General features: G+C 36.2%; 1 protein-coding gene across 2 annotated transcripts in view; it reads right to left on the bottom strand.

Moving 5' to 3' along the window:
* Positions 1 to 24,617, bottom strand: part of CPED1 (cadherin like and PC-esterase domain containing 1) — a 422,947-nt gene that overhangs the window by 8,873 nt on the left and 389,457 nt on the right. For both annotated transcript variants that reach the window (XM_060196489.1, XM_007525006.3), the window contains exon 22: positions 19,323 to 19,469. In XM_060196489.1, the coding sequence (XP_060052472.1) occupies positions 19,323 to 19,469 (147 nt within the window). The remainder of the gene's footprint in view (positions 1 to 19,322; positions 19,470 to 24,617) is intronic.

Genomic DNA, 24,617 nt, shown 5'->3' with positions numbered 1-24,617 from the left:
AAAAATTTATGCCTTTATAAATACCTACCTGCATGTTAATTACCTATAAAATAGGAAAAGGTTCATCCTAAGGCAAAATACTAGTTCTTTAATAAAATGTATTTTAGTGTTTGATTTCAAAGTTGCATTTAAGATTGCATTACAAGTACTAGAGAATTGTAGCGTAGAAGCTTACAACAATCTTGAATGTGACTTATAAAAGTATAATACAAAAATATAGAACAAATTAAAGAAGCATGTAACTTCCACCTGGGAGTAGTAACAATATTTTGCCAAATCACAATGGGGAGGCTGGGCATGTATTTCTATTTTTAAGTCAATAGATGATCTCCAAAGAAGAAACAGGGAATCACGGGGTCTCCTTCAGCTTCTGCGGAACATATTAATGCCTCCTACAGAGCTAATGCTCCCATTATACTAAAATAACATTATGTATGACTCCTACATGCCTAAAACCAGAGATTTCCTCAATGACATTTCACAACATTACATTTCATTAGCTTCCTTTGAAAACATTCTGCAAGAAGTAATAAAAATGCATATTCATCAATTCTTTCATTAAACTAGTATCATCCTGATACAGAATTCTGAAAACTAACAGACTTGCACAGAAAAATAGTTATTTCTATCCAGCAACATAGCTCATGTGGATAGTGTACCTGCTTAATAGGCATGCGGCTCAGGTTTGAGCCAGGCCAGGAGCTTTGCTATCATGGTGGCTTTCCTTCTTCCCCACCTCCACTTTTTTTTCTTTTAATTTTAAAGTCATCTTTATTTATTGGATAAAGACAGCCAGAAATTGAGAGGTAGGGGGAGATAGATAGATACAGAGAAAGAGAGATGGAGAAAGAGAGGGAGAGAGGGAGAGAGGGAGAGAGAGAGGGAGACAGGGAGAGAGGGAGAGAGAGAGAGAGAGATATTTCTTTATCTGAAAAATTCAGACTGGAATTGGCTAAGTATTAGTGACAACAACAACAAAACATTGTTTCAATTTGTCAAAATAAAAAAATATATAAAATATACTTTCAAAATACTATTGTGAATTGAGTCTAGGAGCATCTAAAAGTGTAGCAATTTTGGGTATTATATAAATAGTGCACAACTTTATTTCAGGACTCCATCTTCAATTTGATGACATGTTTTATTCTAGCATATTGCCAAGGAGTGATTTGTAGATATATGATTGTTTACTCTGAAAACTCAATGGAATCTACTACAAAATAGTGAAATATTATTAGGTTAGTGTCCCAGTATTGGATAGCTTTCTATATTCTATCAATAATTAATGAGATATATATTAGAGAAAATTTTTCATTATTAAAACAACTGTATTAGGTTAAATGATGACCTATGAAATGCAGGTAAAGAATATAGCAAAAATTTCTTTTGGGACAGAAAAGAAGACATGAACAAATGGAAAGGCATACACATCAAGTCATTCCAAGTTGATTAAAATATTATTACAATTCTAATAGTACTTTACAGTAACACAGCAGGGTTTTGGAAGAGTATGACAAAGAAATTCTTAAAAACATCTGAGTGAATAAATGTTGGATAATGACCAATACTATTTGTGAGGGGAAAAAAAATCAGTAACGTAGGGGGACACATCCATATGGCTCAAGTCTACTGTCAATTTTCTCATAGACTCATTTTGTTGGTTGTATAAATAAAGTCTAAGCAGAATTTAATGTAGGTATAGAAAAAATCAGAATGTTCACACTGATGATTAAAATTAATTTAAGATCACTACTGTTATTTAAAAAATGTCTATGGAAAAATATTATAGTTTTAAATAAAACATTGTAATATAAACACAGTGATGAAAATGTGATGTCTTAATGGATGTCCTAATGGTTTTAATTGTATGATATTAAAATTAAGAGGTCATGCTTGCTATGTAAGCTAGGTACCAAACTGTTACAGTATTTCCAATGGTGAAAGAAGTGAACACTTGGTGGGTATAGGAAGCATAAAGGTAGTGGTGTATTTTATTATTCTTAATTTTTTTAGAGTCACCAAAATTCATGTAACCTTTTCATTATTAAAATAAACAGTATAAAATAAACAAAATGATGCCATATATCATAAAATTTAATTATTTTTCCATATGTAATATCCATCTCTGAATCCTTAGAGCACTATCTATGTTAAGAAATACATGGAGTAATTCAGATATGGACCCTACCCTCAGGGGAACTATATAAAGACACATGTCTAAGATACTTGAAGTAAGAACAAGAAAAAAATGACTTCAAAGACATTGTCTGTAACTAGCTCCCCAAGGTCAGACACCACGTTGTTTCCATGTAATGAATAGCTCCTTAGTACATTAAGTAGATATAGTGCTAATTTACAATAGGTATGATAATCTGTTCACAGTTCTATTATTTCCTTGAACTTATTTGTAAGATTCTGTATCTTCCAGTAAAAATTTTACTTTTGAGTTTCAAAATAGTACCTTTTTAAAACAAACAAACAAACATAAATTGAAGGGTTTTAATGTAGAAGAAAAAGAGTTGGTCACATTTTTAAGGTTTGGTTGGAAATGTTATGTGAGTGGAAGATGTTTATGTATGATACCTGTATGGTAAAGAGCTAACTGCTTGTTCCCTTTGATCTTATCTATGAAAATGTGCCCATTTAAGACTTTCTCAAAGGCAGAGAAACATTTGATGTTATCAACTAAAGTGTCAACTAGATTGTGACTTTGAAAAAGAGCTAAATTTGTAGTTAGCAATACAAATCTTAGGTTACCTCTGTAGCATAATGCCAATCATAGACAGAAACAAACAGACAAAAAAAAAAAAAAACCCAGAAAACAATGGTAAAAGATTTAGGCCTTGAAACAGAGAAAAACTTCAGCTGTGTGCAATAGTAAAATCAATTAGGGATAATTTCTTTATTTTATTTTATTTTTATTTTTGTTGTATTTATTTAGTCTCTTTTGTTGCCCTTATTGTTTCGTTGTTGTAGTTATTATTTTTGTTGTTACTGATGTTGTTGTTGGATAGGACAGAGAGAAATGGAGAGAGGAGGGGAAGACTGAGAGGGGGAGAGAAAGACAGACACCTGCAGACCTGCTTCACCGCCTGTGATGCGACTCCCCTGCAGGTGGGGAGCCGGGGGCTCGAACCAGTATCCTTATGCCGGTCCTTGCGCTTTGCGCCACGTGCGCTTAACCCGCTGCACTACCGCCTGACTCCCAATTAGGGATAATTTCTAATGGACTGAAACTTTTTTTAAAAAATATTTATTTATTTATTTATTCCCTTTTGTTGCCCTTGTTGTTTTATTGTTGTAGTTATTATTGTTGTTGTTGTTGTTGGATAGGACAGAGAGAAATGGAGAGAGGAGGGGAAGACAGAGAGGAGGAGAGAAAGATAGACACCTGCAGACCTGCTTCACCGCTTGTGAAGGGACTCCTCTGCAGGTGGGGAGCAGGGTTCGAACCAGGATCCTTATGCCGGTCCTTGTGCTTTGCGCCACCTGCGCTTAACCCGCTGCGCTACAGCCCAACTCCCTAATAGACTGAAACTTTTAATTGCTTCTCTAAATTTGGGATCATATGATATGGTCACTGAAATAAAGAAGTGCCTCTACTACATGTGGGTAATTATACACAAATACGTAATTTGACAGATGCATAGATTATTTTAAACATGAGTGTGAAATAATTTTTTTGCCACTTTCAAATAATCCAAATGAACTCCTCATTTTTGTTGTTTACTTCCTTATTTTTTGGTGAATCTACTGTGTCAGATTATATTTAAAATTAAAGCAATATTGAAAGACACAGCTCTTATAATGAGTTATATAGCCTGTTAGATCAGCACTGTAGTATATGCATAAACCTAAGAAAATATTGCTCCTCACAGCAATGTTTAAATTTATGTTAATTTACCTGTAGGAAGTAGAATTTCAAGTACAGATCACAATGTTTCAAGATAGTAAAGTATTTTTTTTTAATTTAGTGACTATATATTTAGGGACTAGAATCTCCTCTATAATATAATATGATGTACATTGAGACAATCACCTCTTCATGTAAATTTTTGGTATAATAAAAAATAAAATTTTATTCTTCAGTGTATAGAAGTAGCGTAATCTCTTATATATATTTTTTTTATATGCTAAGGGATCTCCGTTTGTTTACTATAAATCTTTTCCACATCTATACTTAATTAAGGACTTTATCACACAGTCAAGATGACATACACAGGGCACAATTTAACTTGCTTTTGTCAATAGTTATAAAACTTCTCAAACAAATCAAAAAAAGTCTTATAAATGGCACATTGACATTGTAACTTTTACTATTCAATGGTTATAATGTTAACACTCCATGTTAATTTTACACAGATTGTCATAAAAGTGAATGTACTGCCGTGAGAATGAATTTCTATGTCTGAAATGACTTAAATCTTCAACAAGCCAGTACAAAACGGAAAAGCTCTGTGAGTTGGAAAAGTATCAGACAGATTACAAGCAGATACCTTTCCTAAAACTGATCTTGACCTGAATAACACCCAAAGAACTTCTGATGAGCCTCCAGATCCACAGAACAAAATAGAAAACAATTTTTAGTGGTGTAAGTGTTCCAAAATCTCTCTAAACTGGATTAAGGGAGATGCCTGATCACAATCACGCTTCATTATCATGGGTGGGGTCTGAAGAGGAATGTGGGTGATAGATTTCTATGGTTGGAAAATATTAATTTGACCAGGAGAAATGTGCTGATGTAGTCTTTTAAAATAAAAGTATTTCATTGAAGAGATGCTTGCAGAAATGACACATACTCCAAAGAACAGTCACAAAATTTATCATCAGCTAAAAAATGTAGCCCAAAAGTTCATGGATATGGAATAAAAATAAAGTCATAGACAATAGCTAGAAGTCAATTCCTGTAACTCATAATTCCATTTTGGAAAATCATGCAGTTCTTACAGATAATAAGAATTCTGTCATCCCTTACTACCTTCTCATCAATGTTTAATTATGACTTCAGGAAATAAGCTATGTTTTGACTGAAGTGAATTCAACTTCTGAATGAGTCAAAGATGCTGAGGATTAGAGAAGAGGACCAACGTTTTATGTAGGAATGAGTTTTTGTTTTGTTTTGTTTTGTTGTGTTGTGTTGTGTTTTTGATGTTTCCAGATTTGTAGTGTTTCCTATCCTCCCTTCCAGTCTCTGGTCCTTGTTTTGATATTTTAGCCATTTTAACTCCTCTCCCTAAACAGATTTTAGTTCTATAAGAACATAGTCTGCTCTGAGGTGAGAAGATTTTTATTATTATTATTTTTTTACCTCCAGATTTCGCTGGTTGGGTGCCTGCACTATGAATCCACTGCTCCTGGAGGCCATTTTTTTCCCATTTTATTGGACCGCACAGAGAGAAATTGAGAGAAGAGGAGAAGATATAAAAGGGGAGATAAAGATAGACAACTGTAGACCTGCTTCACCTCTTGTGAACAGACCGGATCCTTGCATAGGTCCCTTCGCTTTATACTATGTGTGGTTAACTCAGTGTGCTACCGCCCAGCACCCACTCCCCTCCCGCCCCTGGAAGACTGATTTTAAGGTGCTACAGAAGAGTAGTTTAGTGTCTAAAGTATGAGACTTGCCTGTTTCCTAAATGGCTGAGTATTCATGCCATTGTATTCTTTATTCTTTATTCATTAGTGTGATTGATTATAAGCTGAATTACCACTTTGCACTATTTAGATACACATCTTGAATCATGGAGTCTCTTTTGACTTTCACTCATAGTATTAATTTCCACTTATCTCTCCTGAATTTGGCTGCTTTATTTTTAATTGAAGAAAAAGGCAGAAAATGTTATTTAGAATCTATTCGTGTGAACATTTCCAACTGTTGGTCTCATGTATGAATTTACTCAGCAGACTGGCCTTTTCAATGAGATTTTTTTTAAAAAAACTTTTGACTTTTATTGCAGTACCACTGACACACAAAGCTGTAGATATTAGGGGCACAATTTCACACCTAATCCTGGTACATACTAGCACACCACTCCCATCACCCAATTGCCAATAACCTTCCATATAAAGCCATTGAGTCTTTATAGACTCTTACAATTTCCATTGTTCCTACTTTGCTGACCTCAGTTCTGCAGTCAGAATATAAAGGCTTGCTTCTCCTTGACCCTTACTCTTCCCTTGCTTTGTCTATTTATATCTTACATATAGGTGAGATCACATACAATTTATCCTCCCAGCACTCTGTCTCAGGCCAAAAGAGCTTTCCATCCTCTATCTGGGTGGCATATGCCTGGACTTCTTGTATTTGACCAGGTCGAGGAAGTAGTTTAAGGGCTCCACCTTTTAGGAGTGAATTTTTACTGCCATCTGATTTTCATATATAAATTAATTTATTCTTTACTATATATGTGATTATGACTCTAGACTTGGACTAAATTTTTAAATAAATAATATATGCACATGTAGCTTCTTGAATAATGAGGGAGCAAAGGCTTCACGGGCCTACCACATTTATTTAGAGATGAAACTATTTTCTAGTAAGTGCCTAAACTCTGCATTTCTCAACATTTAGTTTTTCTAGGCCTGAGCCTTCCAGCAAATCACCGGAGGAAAGGGATGGCTCACTTCTATCATTGTCACTTTTATTTATTTATTTGAGTTTTATCTATAAATGGAAATATTGACAAGACTACAGGATAAGAAGAGTACATTCCCACACAGTGCAAACCTCCAGAGCTCCATATCCAGTCTCCTCCATTGATAGCTCCCCTATTCTTTATCCCTCTGGGAAAATGGACCTAGGATCATTATGGATTGCAGAAGGTAGAGTACTGCTTAGATCCTGCATATGGTGTTGCTGAAGATTGAACCTGGGACATTAGAACCTCTAGCACTAAAGTTTTCTTCCAGAATCATTATGCTATCTGCCCTTAGGTGCCTTGATTCTTATATTGTCCTCTCTAGAAAATTTTTGCAACTTCCTTTGCAGTCAAATCAAATTTCTTGAATTTATTTCAGAGTAAATGCATTTAACACACAAATGCAATATCAAGCAGCACTGAGATTTATTTTTTTCTATTGGTTATTTCTTATTTCATCTCCAGGGGGGATGGGTAGTTTTTGGCTTTAAGACCTTTTTTGGGTGTTGTTACCCCTTGCTGTGCAGAAGCCCTTCAGTTTGATGGCATCCTATTGATTTATTTTCCCTTTTTTTTCTTTGTTGTTGGATTTGAATCCTTGAACGATTTTTGAAGCATAGGTCATGAAGTGTCCCACCAATATTTTATTTTATGTATTTGATGGTTTCTGGCCTAATGTCTATGTTGTTGATTCACTTGGAATTGACTTTTGTGCATGGTGATAAATCTTGATTCAACTTCATCCACTTATATGTTAGTGTAAAACCAAAAATCACATCATCATCTCAATAGATGCAGAAAGAGATCCAACATCCTTTCCTGATCAAAATATTAAATAAAAAACAGGGAGGGGCTAGGTGGTAGTGCACCTGGTTAAACACATTCACTACAGTGTGCAAGGACCCAGTTTCAAGACCCTGGTCCCCACCTGCAAGGGGAAATCTTTATGAGAGGTGAAGCATAGCTTCAGGTGTCTCTCTGTTTCTTTCCTCATCTCCCCCTTCCCTCTCATTTTTCTCTGTCTCTATCCAGTAATAAATAAATATTTTAAAGATGGGGATAAATGGGAAATTCCTCAAACAAGTTGAATCTATATGCAGTAAACTAACAGCCAACATTATACTCAATGGTGAAAAATTGAAAGCTTTTGCACTCCAGTCAGATACAGGTAAGGCTGCCAAATATACCAGCACTATTTAACATTGCCCTCGAAATCCTAGCCATAGTGATTAGGCAAGAAAAAATAATTAAAGGGATACAGATTGGAAGAGTAGAAGTTAAATTATCACTACTTGAGGATGACACGATTGTCATATCATATATATATGAAATCCTAATAAATCCAGTGGAAAATTCCTGGATATTATTGAATAATGTACATAAAGTGGCAAGCTACAAAATTAAATATAAAAATACCAATGCCATTCCTCTATGCAAACACCAAATCAGTAGGAGAAAAGATACAGAAATCAATCCCCTTCACCATAGCAGCAAAAACAGTCAAGTGTTTGGGAATAAAGCTAACAAAGGAAATGAAGGACTTACATACTGAAAACTATGAATCATTCTTCCTAGAAATAGAAAGAGATACAAATAAATGGAAAGACATCCAATGCTCATGTATTGGAAACGTGCACTCAACCAGGTATGGCATCACCTGCCCCCTTGATGCTCATGAACTGGAAAGATTAACATTTTCAAAATGACCATTCTGCCCAGAACCATATACAGATTCAATGTCATCCCCATCAAGGTACCAATGAACTTCTTTAAAGGAATAGAACAAAAGTTATAAAAATGTATCTGTAACCAAAATATCCATAGGAATGCCAAAGCAATCTTCAAAAAGAGGAATAAGACTAGAAGCATTACACTACCAGACCTCAAGATATATCACAGAGCTATTTGAATTAAAACTGCATGATACTGGAATCAAAACAGACACATAGACCAGTGGGATAAAATTGAAGATCCAGAAATAAGCCCCTATGTCTATGGCTTGTTAATTTTTGACAAAGGGGCTCAAATCAATAAATGGTGAAAGGAGAGCCTCTTCAACAAATGGTGCTGTGAAAATTTAAAGAACATTTGTAATTATTTCTTTTTCTCCCTCCTCCTCTTTTTTTTTTTTTTTTTTTTGCCTCCATGGTTATTTCTGGAACTCAGTGCCTAAACTATGACTCCACTGCTCCTGCATCCATTTTTTCAATACACATACACACATGCACATGCACACACACACACACACACACACACACACACACACAATGGGACTGAGAGAGGAGGGGAAGATAGAGAGCTAGCAAGAAAGATAGACACCTGCAGACCCGCTTCACTGCTTGTGAAGTGACCCCCATGCAGGTAGGGAATGGGGCACAAACCAGGATCCTTGCAGGGGTCTTTGCGCTTTTTACTATGTGCACTTAACCTGGTGCACTACCGCCTGTCCCCCTGTAGGCATTTCTTGTACAAATATTTTTTGAGACTACTTGAAGAAGTTCATAGTATTTTTTAAACAATAGTCCTGTTTATAGCAGACTAGAAGATAAAAACATAAAGTAGGAAATGCTAATGAATGCAGTATATAATTTATCTAAGCTTGGCACTGAAATGTTAAGTTTCCAGAAATGTGAGTTCATTGCAAAGAATGTGCATTATATATTGACATTCTAGGTTCTTGTTCTGCAGAGACTGGGATGCATAGGTGCCATATGCCTTAATAATATTGCTTCAACATAAAGTGGCACTTTGCTTATGTTTGATTGAACTATCCTTCCTAAGAAGGAGTCCTTGGTTTAATTGGTACAGACACCTTTTGATATAAGTCCCTCCTTTTAGGACAGATTTTTGTACCTTATAAAAAGCTGTGTTCCCTCATGTCTAATGAATTTATTTTCACCAAGAACAGATGCTTGATCAAATAAGCTGTTATAATAGACTAAGTATCACCTGACTAGGATTCATTCTCAGATGAATACAATAATACTAATTATTTTATAACAAAAAACAACTTGGAGCCCCCAAAAAGGTGTAAGAATGGTAAGCAGCAAAATAGTCTGTAATCCATTTTTAGAACAGATCCATTGAAATATTTTAAATGACATCACTGAATTCAAAGTATGGATACATTACCTTAGTGTATGTGTGTGTATGTGTGTGTGTGTGTGTGTGTGTGTGTGTGTGTGTGTGTGTGTGATGGATTCAAGTATTGACAGTGAAGACTCAGGTGAAAGTGCTGTTATAATCCAGGAAAAAGAAGTGATGGGAAGAAAAAACCCTTACCTCACTTTTTTCATCCACCACCACTCTACTAAGGCTTTGCCTCTGTCCTTGATCTGATTCTTTCACATTTCACTAGGGACATCACTCCAACAGTCAGTCCTACCCTCTTCAATACTTTTAGCATATTCCTTACTATTGACTTAAGTCTTTTCTGCCGCCAAGTTGATCCTCCAATGAGCTTCACCTAGACAACTTAAATCTATCATCTTGTCTACCTTCTTACTTTTCACTAGTTGATTTTTCAATCTCTGTTTTTTCATCCCTTATATATCTCCAACTTGTTATAACAGAATTTCTGCCTCCAATATTTTAAAGCAACTGCTTTTAACTAGTCTGATGGAACTATCCTAATGTCAGAATCAATGAGTATTCTAAACCCCTTCTCTTAAACATCTGATTGAACCCATTTCAACGTCTTCTTAAAGACTCTGGTTCCCATAGCTTCAAGCTCTTTTATTTTTTCTCTGAACCTGAATGCTCCAAATATTGCTTACATGTGGTATTTCTAAGAATTCCTTCCAGGTTTTCTATACTCATTCTTTCTGGAGGACTTATTTTTATGATTTCAACTATTGCCTGTTTTCCAGTAACTTTCTAGTCTACCTCCAGCCCAAACCTGTCTCTCAAGCTTCAGACACATACATCCAAATCCTGTTAGAGATTGCCACCTGAATGTCCTACAGGCATCACAAACACAACATGTTCCAAGTTGAATTCATCATCTTTTCCCTAAGCCTTTCTTTTAAGTACTTTCTTAAGTATCTCAAACTCAATTGCCATTTGAGCTTGCTAATCCACCTCCCAAACTAGGAATCATACTTGATTCTTCCTGCTCCTCTCTGCTATAGATAAGATCTACAAATATATTTTTCAATAGGCTCAAATTGGCCTACATTTTCTCTTGTGCTTGCTGTCTCTATTATGTTCCTGTTTTAATTTGGGTTAACTATTACCATATCTCACCAAAACTTGTGAAGAAGACTCCTAACTTCTCTCTCTGACATAGTTCTCTTCAATTTTTCTCTCATTTTTTTTCAAACTTAGCTATTTGAAACAGAAATAAGATCCTCTTATTTCTCTCTTTAAAGTCTATATATGACTACCCATTATCTAGAAGATAAAATGTATGTTTTTACCATAATATGGCTCTCACAAACTTTTTCAAGTCTCTTTTTCTCATAGGGAGAAAGACACCTGCAGACCTACTTCACTGCTTGTGAAGCAACTCCCCTGCTGATGCGGAGCTGAGGGCTGGAACTGGGATCCTTGTGCAGGTCCTTGCGCTTTGTTCTGTGTGCGCTTCACCCAGTGTGCCACTCACAGCCCCCTTTTCAAGTCTCTTTTTATAATTGAGTTTCTGTAATATACAGACTTGCTGTGATTTTTCCAGGATTCTCAAGTTATTTCATAGTTACTTTGATTCATATTGCCTAATGTACTGGAATGGCATTGATCCTGCCTATTGCCTCGCTGTGGGGCTCTACTCATCCTTGGCAATCAATTTGAAAAGTTTTCAAGGAGAGGCTTACTAATTCTCAGACTTTATTAGATATATTCTCTTGGTGTTATTATAAAACCCTATTTATATCTCTAGCAAACCATATTGTATTATAGTATTGACTTTTATGAATTTCCTTCCAAGTGTTTAAAAACAGAGAACATAATTTATCATTTTTGCATTGTTACTCTTTAGAATAATAACTAGATTCACAGAACACATTTTGGATAAGTAAGTAGAAGGATAAACAAAATCATAGGCAACTGGAACAGAACTTAGGGGGGAAAACTTGAGAAGTTATTTAGAGGGTAAATAGGAATTGGATAACTAACTGGTTGGAGCCTATTAAGAGGATTGAAAAAAGATAAGATGAACAACAGCTGAGTCTTGTTTACAAGTAACAGTGCTTCAGGGAGTCAGGCTGTAGTGCAGTGGGTTAAGCGCAGGTGGCACAAAGCGCAAGGACTGGCATAAGGATTCTGGTTTGAGCCCCAGCTTCCCACAAGCGGTGAAGCAGGTCTGCAGGTGTCTGTCTTTCTCCCCCCAATCCCTGTCTTCCCCTCCTCTCTCCATTTCTCTCCAACAACAACGATAGCAATAACAGCAATAATAACTAGAACAACAATAAAAAACAACAAGGGCAACAAAAGGGAATGAATGAATAAATAAATAAATAAAAAATAGAATAAAAGCTTAAAAAACAGTACTTCATAGTAAACTCGGAAACACTAGTGAAGAAGACAATTTAAAAGGAATATTAACTTTTCCTTTAGAGTCATTTTGAGTTTGAGAAGCTTGTGGGAGTCTAAAAAATATTTTCCTAACTCAGTTGCAATAATTATAACAGTACTTTGTTAGAATAAGCATTCAAAAACATGTTGAACTAAATTCTCATTGTTTATTTAAAATAGTCATATAGTTCAATTTTGATGCTTGCAAAACAGACTAGCTGTGTTTGGATTGGTTGTTCTTTTTCTTCTAGAAATCATTATTTCAGTTTAATCATTATTTTACCTATTTTATTTTCCCTTTATCTTTTATCTTTTTTTTATTTTCACCAGGATTATCACTGTGGCTTGGTGTATACATGATTAGTCCACCACTCCCATTGGCCATTATTTTGTTCTTTCTTTTTTGATAGAGACAGAGAGAAATAAAGAGAAAATCGGGAATTATGTGGGAAAGAGAAAGAGAAATATCTGCAGCCCTATTGCACTTGTGAAATTTTCCTCCCTACCTTCTCATCCCTCATTTGGGGACCAGAGGCTTGAATCCAGGTCTTTGCACATAGTCATGTGTATATTCTAATAGATCTAGCACCTTGTAGCCCCTTCTTTATTTGTGTGTGTGTGTGTGTGTGTGTGTGTATGTGTGTGTATGTGTGTGTGTGTGTGTGAGAGAGAGAAAGAGAGAGAGAGAGAGAGAGAGAGAGAGAACCAGAGTATCACGCTGGTCTATTTATTGAGTGTAGGGGACTGAACCTGTGACTTCACATATGCAAATAGGTTGTTTTAACTATTATGAACATCACAGGAAAAAATAATTCAGTTGTTTATATGAATGAATTTAGCAGCCTTTATTCTTCATTGTATTTAAATAATTAATTTTTTAAAATTTAAAGGAGGAAGAGGTAAACTTCAGGTCTGGAATATAGAAGAAAAACATTGGAGACCAGATAAACTTTTGCTTATTTAATTAAGATGAAATAATAAAGGATATAAGATGAAGATTGAAAAATAATGGAAATTATCTTTGAGTAATCTGAATATCTCTTTTTCCCACAGTTCCTGACTAAAGGGATCCTGCTAGTATTGACACTAGGTGGTACAGCCAGAAGATTTTCTTTCTTTTTTTAAAATTTCAACCTATTTATTTATTTATTTATTTATTTTTATAGTGATTTAATAATGATTTACAAGATTGTAGAATAAGAGGGGTATAGCTGCACATAATTTCCACCACCAGAGTTCCTTATTCCATTCTCTCCATTAGAAGTTTCCCTATTCTTTATCCCAGTGGAAATATGGACCAAAGATCTTTATGGGATACAGAAGTTGGAAGGTCTGGCTTCTATAATTGCTTCTCCACTAAGCATGGACATTGACAGATTGATCCATACCCCTAGCTTTTTGTCTGAATCAGGAGCTATTCTACATCTGCTAAAGAGAGATAGCATATACGGTGTGCATAACTGACTAGACTAATTAACACTCATGTATAAATTGCTTGTGGATTTGTCCCTTCTGTAGCCAGCTTTGTGTTGATAATATTTTTGCATCCTTTCCAGGTTTTAGCTTGTCTACAGTAGATCTCTGCCACATAACCAAAGGCACCATCCCAAATTATTCTTGCACACAAGCTACCTGGATCCTGTTTGGTGTCCTGCATAAACACTGGAAAAACAAAATTCCATTTCCACCCATGCAGAGAAACACCTGGTTTTCTAATCAGCAGGAACATTTTAGTAAAAACTGATGCACAGCAGTTGGGAAACTGTTTATAGTTTTGTCGTGGTAACATTTTCACTCTTTGAGAGATAAAAGAGAAGCCCCAAGACTTTTATTCTTACCTATGACATTAAGAATCTCCTGAAGTATGTTTGTTATGTCTATCAGTGAATTTTTACCACAAACCAAAGAGAGTATATCAAGATCTTACTTTAATAATCATGTCAATCCTTCTCAGGTAGGTAAGTAAGTATGAGTTGTACGAATGGCCTAAGTGTACATTAGACAATAAAATTTTTTCATGGTTGTGATACAGCTTATTCTAATTCTTGCTATTATTTTATTACAGATTTGTATATTATTGCAAAACAAACAATTGCTAACTCATAAATTTGGGCATAGAGGAAAAATCATTAGTAATGAAATTCTTCTCTTTAATATGCTTTGCATGAGAACATATTCAACTTTTTCCTAGTTTACTATCATTACCAACCACCTTTTCAAGGAGCTTTAAATTTTCTTGATTGCTCATAATAAAGTAACCATGATTTAAGATGTTAGGTGAGGATTTAGGAACACTGTAAAAGGCAAGTGTCAACACTAAGAACTTCTTTATTTTTTTTAATTTTACATTTATTTATTTTCCCTTTTGTTGCCTTTTTGTTTTATATTGTTGCTGTAGTTATTATTGATGTCATTGTTGTTGGATAGGACAGAGAGAAATGGAGAGAGGAGGGGAAGACAGAGAGCTGGGGAGAAAAAGACAGACACCTGCAGACCTGCTTCACCACTTGTGAAGCGACCCCTGAAGGTGGGGAGCCAGGAGCTGGAACTGGGATCCTTACGCTGGTCCTTGCGCTTTGCACCACCTGCGCTTAATCCACTGTGCTACTGTCTGACTCCCGAACTTCTTTACTTTTAAGAACACTTTTTAAGTGTTTACTTAAACTTTATTTATTTATTTATTTATTTACAGAAACAGAGATAAATGAAGGAAAGCATGGGAGGGGGGGGGAACCTGCAGCACTACTTCACCAGTTGTGAAGCTTACCCTTACAGATGGGGACTAGGGACTTGAACCTGGGTCCTTGTGCACTATAAAGTGTGTGTTCAGCCAGGTGGTGTATCACCACCCAGCCCCTACTACAACAGAACTTCTTTAGGTTCAAGTGGTACAAACTGATTCAAGGGTTAAGTAGCAGTTTTACCTAGGTGATAAATAAAATTCGATACTTTGTGATAAAGGGAGTCAGCTGAGAATGATAGTCATATCTGCTCTATGAAAATGGAAAGACAAATATTTTTAGTATATGTCAGCTCAAACATGAAAACTTCAAAGCCCATAACTCTGCTTTATAATCAATTTTTATTACTTGGAAGATACTTTTATAGCTTATTATCAAGATAGTGTCCATTAGAAATAGAATTTAAGAAAAAAAACAATTCAAATACAGTGTAATTTCACATAAAACAAGTGAAATAATTTTACCTGACATACCTCAGCTATTATTCAACCTAATATTGGTTGGATACTAGTAACACTTGTGATGGCTCAAGAGGTCTTTTTTTTTTTTTTTTGGAGTTCTCAAATGCCATGACTATCAGTATTAATTGGTTCATGTCATAGCAGGGAGATACACACAATGTGGACATGTGGGAAGGGATCATATCAGAAATCATCTGAGGACTTTTCCTTTCTTAGACTTGCAGGCTACTAATGCTGAAAAAGAAAAATAGGGGTTGGGTGGTGATTCACCTAGAAGAGAGGAAACACGATCATGCTCAAGCTCTCAATCTCCACCTGCAGGGGAAGCATCAGGAGCAGTGGAGCAGCACTGCAGATGTCTCTTACAAACGGTTATGCTGCAAACATTGGTATGCATAGGTCTTTTATAATAGTTGTTTTTGTTTTCCCTGGGTAAATCCCTAGGAGAGAGATTTCTAGGTCATAAGGTTGGTCCATTTTTAAAGTTCTGATGGAACGTCATACTGCTTTCTATAAAGCTTTGACCAACTTACATTCCCACCAGCAATACAGGAAAGACTCTTTTCCCTCACAGCCTCTCTAACAGTTGGTGTTTCTTTCTTTTCTGATGTGACATTCTCACAGGTATAAAGGGGAATCTCATTGTTGTTTTTATTTGTATTTCCCTGATCATCAGTGACTATGACTAAGGAAGTTATGGTACATATACACAACAAAGTACTATGCAGCTGTCAAAAATGATGAGGTTATCTCATTTGCAATAGTGTGGTCAGAACTCAGTGGCATCATGTTAAGAGACAGGTCAGAAAGAGAAAGACCAGTACCAAGTGATGTCACTTATAGGTGGAACTTGAGAACAAAGAACAGTAAGGGAAAACATAAGGTGACACTTGGCCTGTGTGTAGCATATTGCACTAAAGCAAAGGACTCTGAAGAAAGGGGAAGGAGGATGGGATGAAGAGACACTGGCATCCTGTTGTGTCTTCTAGACACCAATCAAAGGGAGATGAGAAATTCTGCCTATGTCTTAAAGACTATACTGTAAAACCTCTAACACCCCCCATAAAATATTGCAGCTAACATTCTTCTATGTTTTCTCTCACCCTTTATTAAAAAGAAAGGAAGAAAAAGGCCACTAGTAATGGTGGAGTCATGTAGGCATTGAGTCCAACCATAACCCTGCTGACAAAAAATAAAACAAAGCAAAATAAAAGAAAAATACATGTCTGTCCCCAAAATAGTAATTGAAGATCATTATGTAAAAATAATTAAGTAAGTAACCCTTTCAAGAAGAGATACAAAACTATTTTGTAGGTTGTCTTTCAGTTTCTGTTTCCTATGAATATGGAAACCTTGGAATTGTGTTTTCTGTCAAACATTATAATGAACTCACTCAACTACAAGGTCATTGTCTCTTCCTCTCCCTGGCTACCTCTTCTAATTTCAGAAATAGGATAGACACTTGAAGAATGTTATATTTCTCTTATAAGAAATATGTAGGCATATTGATTTCAGATCAAAATGTACTCTGCAGCATCACGAGGAAGCTTTAAGTTGTCAGATCAAAAGTTAAGATGACATGATGCTGGGGGCCAGATGGCGCACCTGGTTAAGCGTACATATCACCATGCATAAGAACCAGGGTTTAAGCCGCTGTCCCCACCCCACCCCCCAGGGGCAGATGAAAAAGAAAATAAATGGCTGCCAGGAATGGTAGATTTATAGTGCTGGTGCTGAGTCCCAATAATGAGCAATGAGACAAAAAAAAAATGGGTCCAGGTGGTGGCACACCTGGTTGAGCACATGTAACAGTGTGCCGAGATAGCCTGAGGGTGCTTCTTCCCGAGCTAGTGCTCTCTGGGTTGGAGAGAACTCAACTGGAGCCGATCTAGGCTGCTGCGTGGGAGAGGGATCAGGAACTCGTGCCGCACTAACTTCGCAGGAGATACATTCTGGAACTCTCGGAGCTGGAAAGCAATTTCCAAGTGTCTTTAATCGGAAGAGCAGCTGTTTTTATACTCTCCAAGTAGGGTGGAAACAGGATGTGACATAGAGAGGGTGGAGCAAAAAGTGAGTGGTGGAAGATCAGGGTGTGACAAGGAAAGGATCAGGGTGTGACAAGGAGAGGGGGTGGAGCAGGTGAGAATTCTACCACTAAACCACCAATGCCCTGGAGGGAGTGTGGTGCTTTATGTAAATGTAAAAGTGATTTATGTAAATAGACCAAAGCTTTGAATGGGATCAAATCAAACCCTATATAGGCATATGGTTAAGCAGAAGCCAGGGGGAGCTGGCATACTACCCAACAACAGTGCACAAGAACCTGGGTTCGAACCTCTGGCCCCTATCTGCAGGGGGAAGGCTTCATAAGTGGTGAAGCAGGACTGTAGGTGTCTCTCTGTCTTTCTCCCTCTCTATCACCCCTTTTGCTCTCAATTTCTGACTGTCTCTATCCATATAAATAAATAACGATAATTTTATTTATTTATTTATTTTCCCTTTTGTTGCCATTGTTGTTGTTTTTTTATTTTATTTATTTATTCCCTTTGTTGCCCTTGTTGTTTTATTGTTGTAGTTATTATTGTTGTTGTCATTGTTGGATAGGACAGAGAGAAATGGAGAGAGAAGGGGAAGACAGAGAGGAGGAGAGAAAGATAGACACCTGCAGACCTGCTTCACTGCCTGTGAAGCGACTCCCCTGCAGGTGGGGAGCCGGGGCTCGAACCGGGATCCTTATACCGGTCCTTGTGCTTTGCACCACCTGCGCTTAACCCACTGTGCTACAGCCCGACTCCCGATAACGATAATTTAAAAAAAATTTTTTTTAAAAGACATAATGTGTATGGTGGGTTCAGTTCTATTTGTCATACGTAAATATAAGGTAAATTTTAATTGCCTAAGATTTTGGAGTATTCATAGAAACCTGGATACTAAAACATAATTTACTAGTCAACCCATTAATGATTTTATCATCTTTACAAAGGAGAGTTTCTAAAAAAAAAAAACAAAAACAAATCCAAGTGAACCATCCTGACAGGATTATTAAACAAGACATTTCACTATTGTTTCAGCTGCAATTACTAAAATCTAGAGCAAACCACCATAGCCAAGTAACCTCACATTCCAAACATAATACCTGAACAGTGTATGCAAGATCTTCAAAGTGTAGACAAAAATCACAGTTTCGCAAGCCCTCATCTATTCAAACCACCTGGGAAGAGATTATGAAGGAAGAAGGAGAATGTATATGCATGAAGTTTTCTAAATCTTTTGTGGTCTTTCTCCTTGAGGAGTCACCTCAGCCTTGCTTAAAGGCATGTGAGAAGGGGCATTCAAGAAATAATTTTGAAGAGCAATAAAAAAAGATAAGGACAAGTTGGCAAGATAGCTCACCTGGATTATGTGCCTGCTTTGTTGTGTATGCCACCCAAGTTCCAGTCTGGTCTCCACCATAGGCACTGGAGTCTACCAGACAAGGAAAATATTCTCCAGGTTCTCTTCTTTCTTCTACATTGTAGAAGAAACTGTCTTAGTTTTCAGTTGTCTTACTGAGACTTATTTTTTTAATATTTATTTATTGGATAGAGACAAAAAGAAATCAATAGAGGAGAAGATAGATAAATGATAGATAGATAGATAGATAGATAGATAGATAGATAGATAAATGATCATGAAGCATCTCTGCTGCAGATAGGGACTGGGGACTTGAATCGGTGTCCTTCCATTTCATAAAATGTGTGCTCTATCCGTTGTGTCATTGTTTGGTCCCTGAGATACTACTTTTTTAATACTTCATTTTGTAGAATCCCAAGTTATGGTTACTACATGCTTTGGTTGGATGATGATGAATGCACAGTTTAATTTCTTTTCCTGGCACAGCTTTGAAATATAAAATCAGACTGACAATTCATTTAACAGTACAATTAGATGCAAAAATTCAGTTGCAAAATTCAGAGAGCCTGCATAAATACCTCATGGAAATGGCATCCACACTTCCCTTGCAAAAACTCTTTATATCGTCCCATTGTTATAGTGAATGTGTCAACCACTTCATAACCATACATCTTTGCAGCATCCAAAATAATCATATTTTCTTTCCATAAGTTCTGTACTTCACTCTGTATTGCAAATCAGAAGAATGAAGACTTTTATAACTAGAGTTTGTGACTCGAAACTCTGGTAGAAATCATGTAAATATTGTTGTTTTTATAAAGTGTTTTTATTGTAAAGTCGTTATTTTTGCATATATTTGTTACATAAAGATAAGCTATATATTTGTTCACAATAGTAAAATAAACATTTACATACTTATAAAATTAAAATTTACTAATATCTGTAATGGCATGCAATTTGGAATGTTTAAAAAAAAAAGTTACCCTCCCAAATTTATTGCCCACCCAAATCTTTCAAAGTACCAAACATTTTCAATTTAAAAACCTATATTTGAAATTCACACATTTTATTTATCTTGTTATATTTCTGTTCTTTTAGTCATTTGAATGTTAATTAGTGTCTGTTTTATGCTTAGCTCTGTGCTGAGGACAAGAATACAAAGAAAGAAATTATTAACCTCTCAAGACACTGAATTCTAATATGAGAAACATGGAATACAATCAGTAAGTTCTTCATTGGAAATAAGTACACACATATTGGGGCTAGTAAAGAAAAGAGAAGTTTGTGGCCTGGGAGGTGGCACCGTGGCTAAGGCACTGGACTCTGAAGCATGAGGTCCTGAGTTCAATCCCCGGCAGCACATGTACCAGAGTGATGCCTGTTTTTTTTTTCTCTCTCTCTCTCTCTCTTATCTTTCTAATTAATAAATAAATAAAATCTTTAAAAGAAAAAGAAAAGAGAAGTTCTACAGGTTTAGAGATCACCTAGACAGGAAGCATTAAAAAAGAGTTGGTTACTGAGCAGAGTGGGGTTTTCTAATTGACTGGGGTTGGGAAGTGAGAGAGAGAAGAAAGGCTGTGTTTAATGAAAACTCCAGCTGTTACTTCTCTGGGTCATGTCCGTCTTTCTCTCTCTAACCATGTCTCAGACAATGAAAACCTTTGGAGCGATTTCCAGTTCAGATTCACTGTCAAGAATAGAAACTCCTCTACTAACTAGGGCTAAGACATCAGCTTGATCATGATTTTCTCAGACTAACTTAATAAGATTCATCCTACCTAATTCATTCTTCTTCTATCCCTTCATAGCAGACACTAGACAGGATTCACAATATGCAGAAGGCACCCCAAAGATATTTGGTGGAAGACTGGATGATATGCCTTGGCCTGCAACTCTTCCAATCTACCTCTACTTTATTTCTATTTTCTTTCCCTAATATAACAATTCAGATAATCCAGGCTTTGGCATCTGTTTCTTGGAATTTAAACTGATATAGAGAGGAAATCACACTTCACTTCCTTTTTACTAGTGCATAAAGCAATTTCCATTTCTATATTAAAAAGCATAGTTGCATTTATTAGTCCAACTACAAGTTAAAAGAAGCAGTATGAGTACATCAAGATTTTTCTTCTCCATTGTGATTGCACACTATTTTCTTATGAAAAAGGGATGAGGCAAGGAGTGACCAGAACACTACTGTGCCATTTATGATCCATTTGTTTTTGTCTGTCCTTTTTTTTTTCATGTGGTGCCAGAGATTGAATCTAAGACCTCAAATATGCAAGCATTTATTCTTCCAGTGAGCCACTTTCATGACCCTACACACCAGTGTGACATGTAAAAAGAGTGTTTCCCTCACATACAGACAGTTAAATAGAAAAGATCCAAAGGAAACAAATCTGAAAAAAAATTATGGGAGTGAATTTCATCTTGTCATCACAAGAAAAATGGCACTCGATATTCATTGTAGGCTTTTTCTTCTACAGTTATAAGTATTTTCTCAGCTAGTATGCATCTAATAATGAAAGGTGGATGAAGCTTCATACTAAGTAGTTTCTAGAGAATATTTTCTAGAGAAAGTTTCATTCTTTGGGAAACAGACAGAACTTTGCAAACCGGGGACAAGAGAGTTCAAATAAGAGTGAGGGAAGAATCAGATTATAATATTGTTATAACAGAGGCTTCCATTGATCTCATCTGGACTTCCAAAGCTGAGAATGGGCCTTCTGAAACAATTAAAGATATGTAAAAAGAACTGTGTCCTGATACTCTTGCACAGTAAGTTGAATCTCTACAACAAAAGGCAACTCCTACTGGAATTCTATTGTGACATCATTATATCATATTTCAACCTAGGGGATTGAATGTTTCAGTCCAGAATAGGCAAGCTAGGCATATTTAAGTCAACTGAAGTTTCATTCACTCACTCACTCACTCACTCACTCACTCACTCACTCACTCACTCATTCTTTGACGTTCTCATCATATGTACTGAGAATTTTGTTTTGCTTCTGGGGCATCAGAGTGAGCAAAGTAGACCTCTTTTTCCTGTCCTTGCTTTCCTAGAAGTTAGTCAAGTAGGGGATACAGATAAACAAATTTTTGCATGACAAGACTGTTCTAATATCTCATGGTAGGAGTGGCCAACTGAATCTAGTTTATCAATAGTCTTCTTAGAGAAAATAACCATTTGATTTAGCTTTTGAAATTACCTAATTGAGGCAGTGGTGGGAGAGGCTGAGCATGGTAAACTTGCTGAAACATACTCTCAGCATGACTGAGCTCAGTGGTAGTATGAATGTGTTCAGTGCAAGTGCATAAACACATAAATGTGTGTTCATATATGAGCTGGTAATAAGGGGGAAGTCCACAGAGGAAGATGGAGGTCAAGTCAACATATGACCATAAAAACATATGAAGAATTCAGATTTATTTTTTGCCTTCATTTGCTATTATCCCATTCTTCTTAATTTATATTTTCCCCTTCTACTTCTTGTTTTCATTCAGTTTGAGAAAACTAGTCAGCATCAGCAAGCACTTGTCCCTGGCATAATATCTAACAGTATCTGGCACAAGGCGAGTTCTGAAGAGAGGCTTACTGTCTCTCTTGAACTGAACCACTTCTGAGTAATTTAAACATATGTAGGATCCACAAATACAAAAGTCTCTTGAAGGTGCCCCAATGAAACAACAGAGTTAGTCTACCAATCACAGTCTTGACCTGTGGCTTTCAAATAACATTAAACAAGATACAGTCCATAATCCATAGTAGAAATTGAGGAATCTCCTCCTCTAATCTCCATCTCAATCTTTTCAGCTACCTCAGTTCATTTTGTTTATTTGTTTTTGTTGAGGTGATATTTCAAAAGACTGTAGTTAACTCAAAGATCCAATTTCATATCTTCCCAGAATATGTGTTAGCGTATCTTGCCAACTAGTTAAATATCTCTTTCTCTCCATCATAGAGCACTGGTTGTCCTGTTAAGGACAAGCACAAGGATAGGAGTATTAAAAGAGTTTGGGGAAGGTGATTAAACCTGGGAGGCCAAACAGGTGATCTCAATGAATTAGTAAGAACCTAGCCTCAGGTGGGATGAGGATCAGGGATACTCACGGGCAAAGCCAGGCTGCCTTTTTTTTTTTATTATTCACTGGCCTTTGTGGGGAGGAGAGGTCTGCTTCCACAAGCTGTCTCTATACTTCTGCTGTTTCTGTGAAGGCTGGACCAGTTTACATTCCGAACCAAATTTCATGAGTCTACTTTTTCCCCATATTCTGACTAACAATTGCTGTTTCTAGTCTTTTTAATGTAGGTCATCTCCAAAGACTTGAGATCTTTATTTGCAGGACTCTGATAATAAATGATGATGAACATGTTTCCATGAATCTGTTGGGCATTTATATAAATGATGTTAACCAATTCAGTCTCCCAAGGACTGGACTGGGAGCTTTCCTTGGCCTAGTTCCTATCAATTCTCTTGCATCTGTACTATAAACATTCCATGTATGCAGAAATGTTTCAAGAATGGTTGGACTGGGTGATATAGTCTGTGTTGGTAATAATAAGCAGTGTTCAACATAGTTTTAAAAATTAAATCTCAGTTTATATTTTAAGTGGGCAACATTTTGTCTCCTCAGGTCCCAGGATCTCTCTGAACCATAACTGCAAATGAACACAAACCTGTGAATACTTCTCACTTAAATGATACTTTTTTAGTGTTGAAATGGACTTACTGTGATCTATAAGAATGGATTATAGACTTCTAAGCCATTTTTTCACTTATGAATAGCCCACTACAGGACAAAACAATAATACTACTTCAATTATTGTATGTGTGTGTATGGAGCAGGGAGGCCAGAGCCTAAAATGTGCTTTATTCTTCCATTTCCAGCCTAATTTAAAAAATATTTTTATGATAGATAGAGTACCATAACATTGCTTCTCTACCCGTAGAACTTCCTCGAGTGCTATGGTACTTTTGTGTAGTCTCAAGACTCTAACTGGAAGTCTTAAGTTTTACAAGGCATGTATTCTACTGGGTGAATTCTTTATCGTCATCTCTAGGATTTTTTTTAAAAAAAACAACTAGTCATAAATCAACTATATAAGGGATTAGCACATGGTGCACTGACCCGATGAAGTACACACATTACCATGTATAAGGAACAGCTTGGGCGTGGTGAAAAAGTGCTATAGGCATCTTTCTCTATCTCTCTTCTATATCCCCCTTTCACCCTTCCATCTCAATCAATCTCTGTCTCTATTAAAAAATGAAAGAAAGAGGGGGCCGGGCAGTAGTGCAGCGGGTTAAGTGCACAGGATGCAAAGCACACAAACCTGCGTAAGGTTCTAGGTTTGAGTCCCCAGCTTCTAACCTGCAAGGGGGTTGCTTCATAAGTGATGAAGCAGGTCTACAGGTGTCTTTTTCTCCTCTTCTCTGTCTTCCTATCCTCTCTCGACTTCTCTCTGTCCTATCTAATAACAACAATAATAATTACAATAGCAGTGATGGGCAACAAAAGGGAAAAAATAGCCTCCAGGAGCAGTAGATTAGTAGTGCAGGCACCAAGCCCCAGCAATAACCCTGGAGACAAAATTAAAAATAAAATAAAATGATTTTTTAAAAAAGTAAATCATTCCTCTTTAAAAAAGGAAAAAAATGGCTTCCAGTAGCAGTGGATTCATTATGCAGGTACTAAATCTTTGGTGGAAAAGAAAAAAAAAACCTACTAAAATATCTTACTTTTCTCAAAGAATTTATTAATATCAACAATTTAATTTTTGATTAAATTAAAGCAAGAGCCTTTCAAGATATGTGAAACATTAGTGGGGTGTGGAGGATTACAAAAAACATAAATCACCCTCATTTGAC

Source organism: Erinaceus europaeus, chromosome 8, assembly GCF_950295315.1.
Source record: "Erinaceus europaeus chromosome 8, mEriEur2.1, whole genome shotgun sequence".
Classification (NCBI taxonomy): domain Eukaryota; kingdom Metazoa; phylum Chordata; class Mammalia; order Eulipotyphla; family Erinaceidae; genus Erinaceus; species Erinaceus europaeus.
The sequence above is the reverse complement of the archived record's forward strand: the minus strand, read 5'-3'. Positions and strand labels throughout refer to the sequence as shown.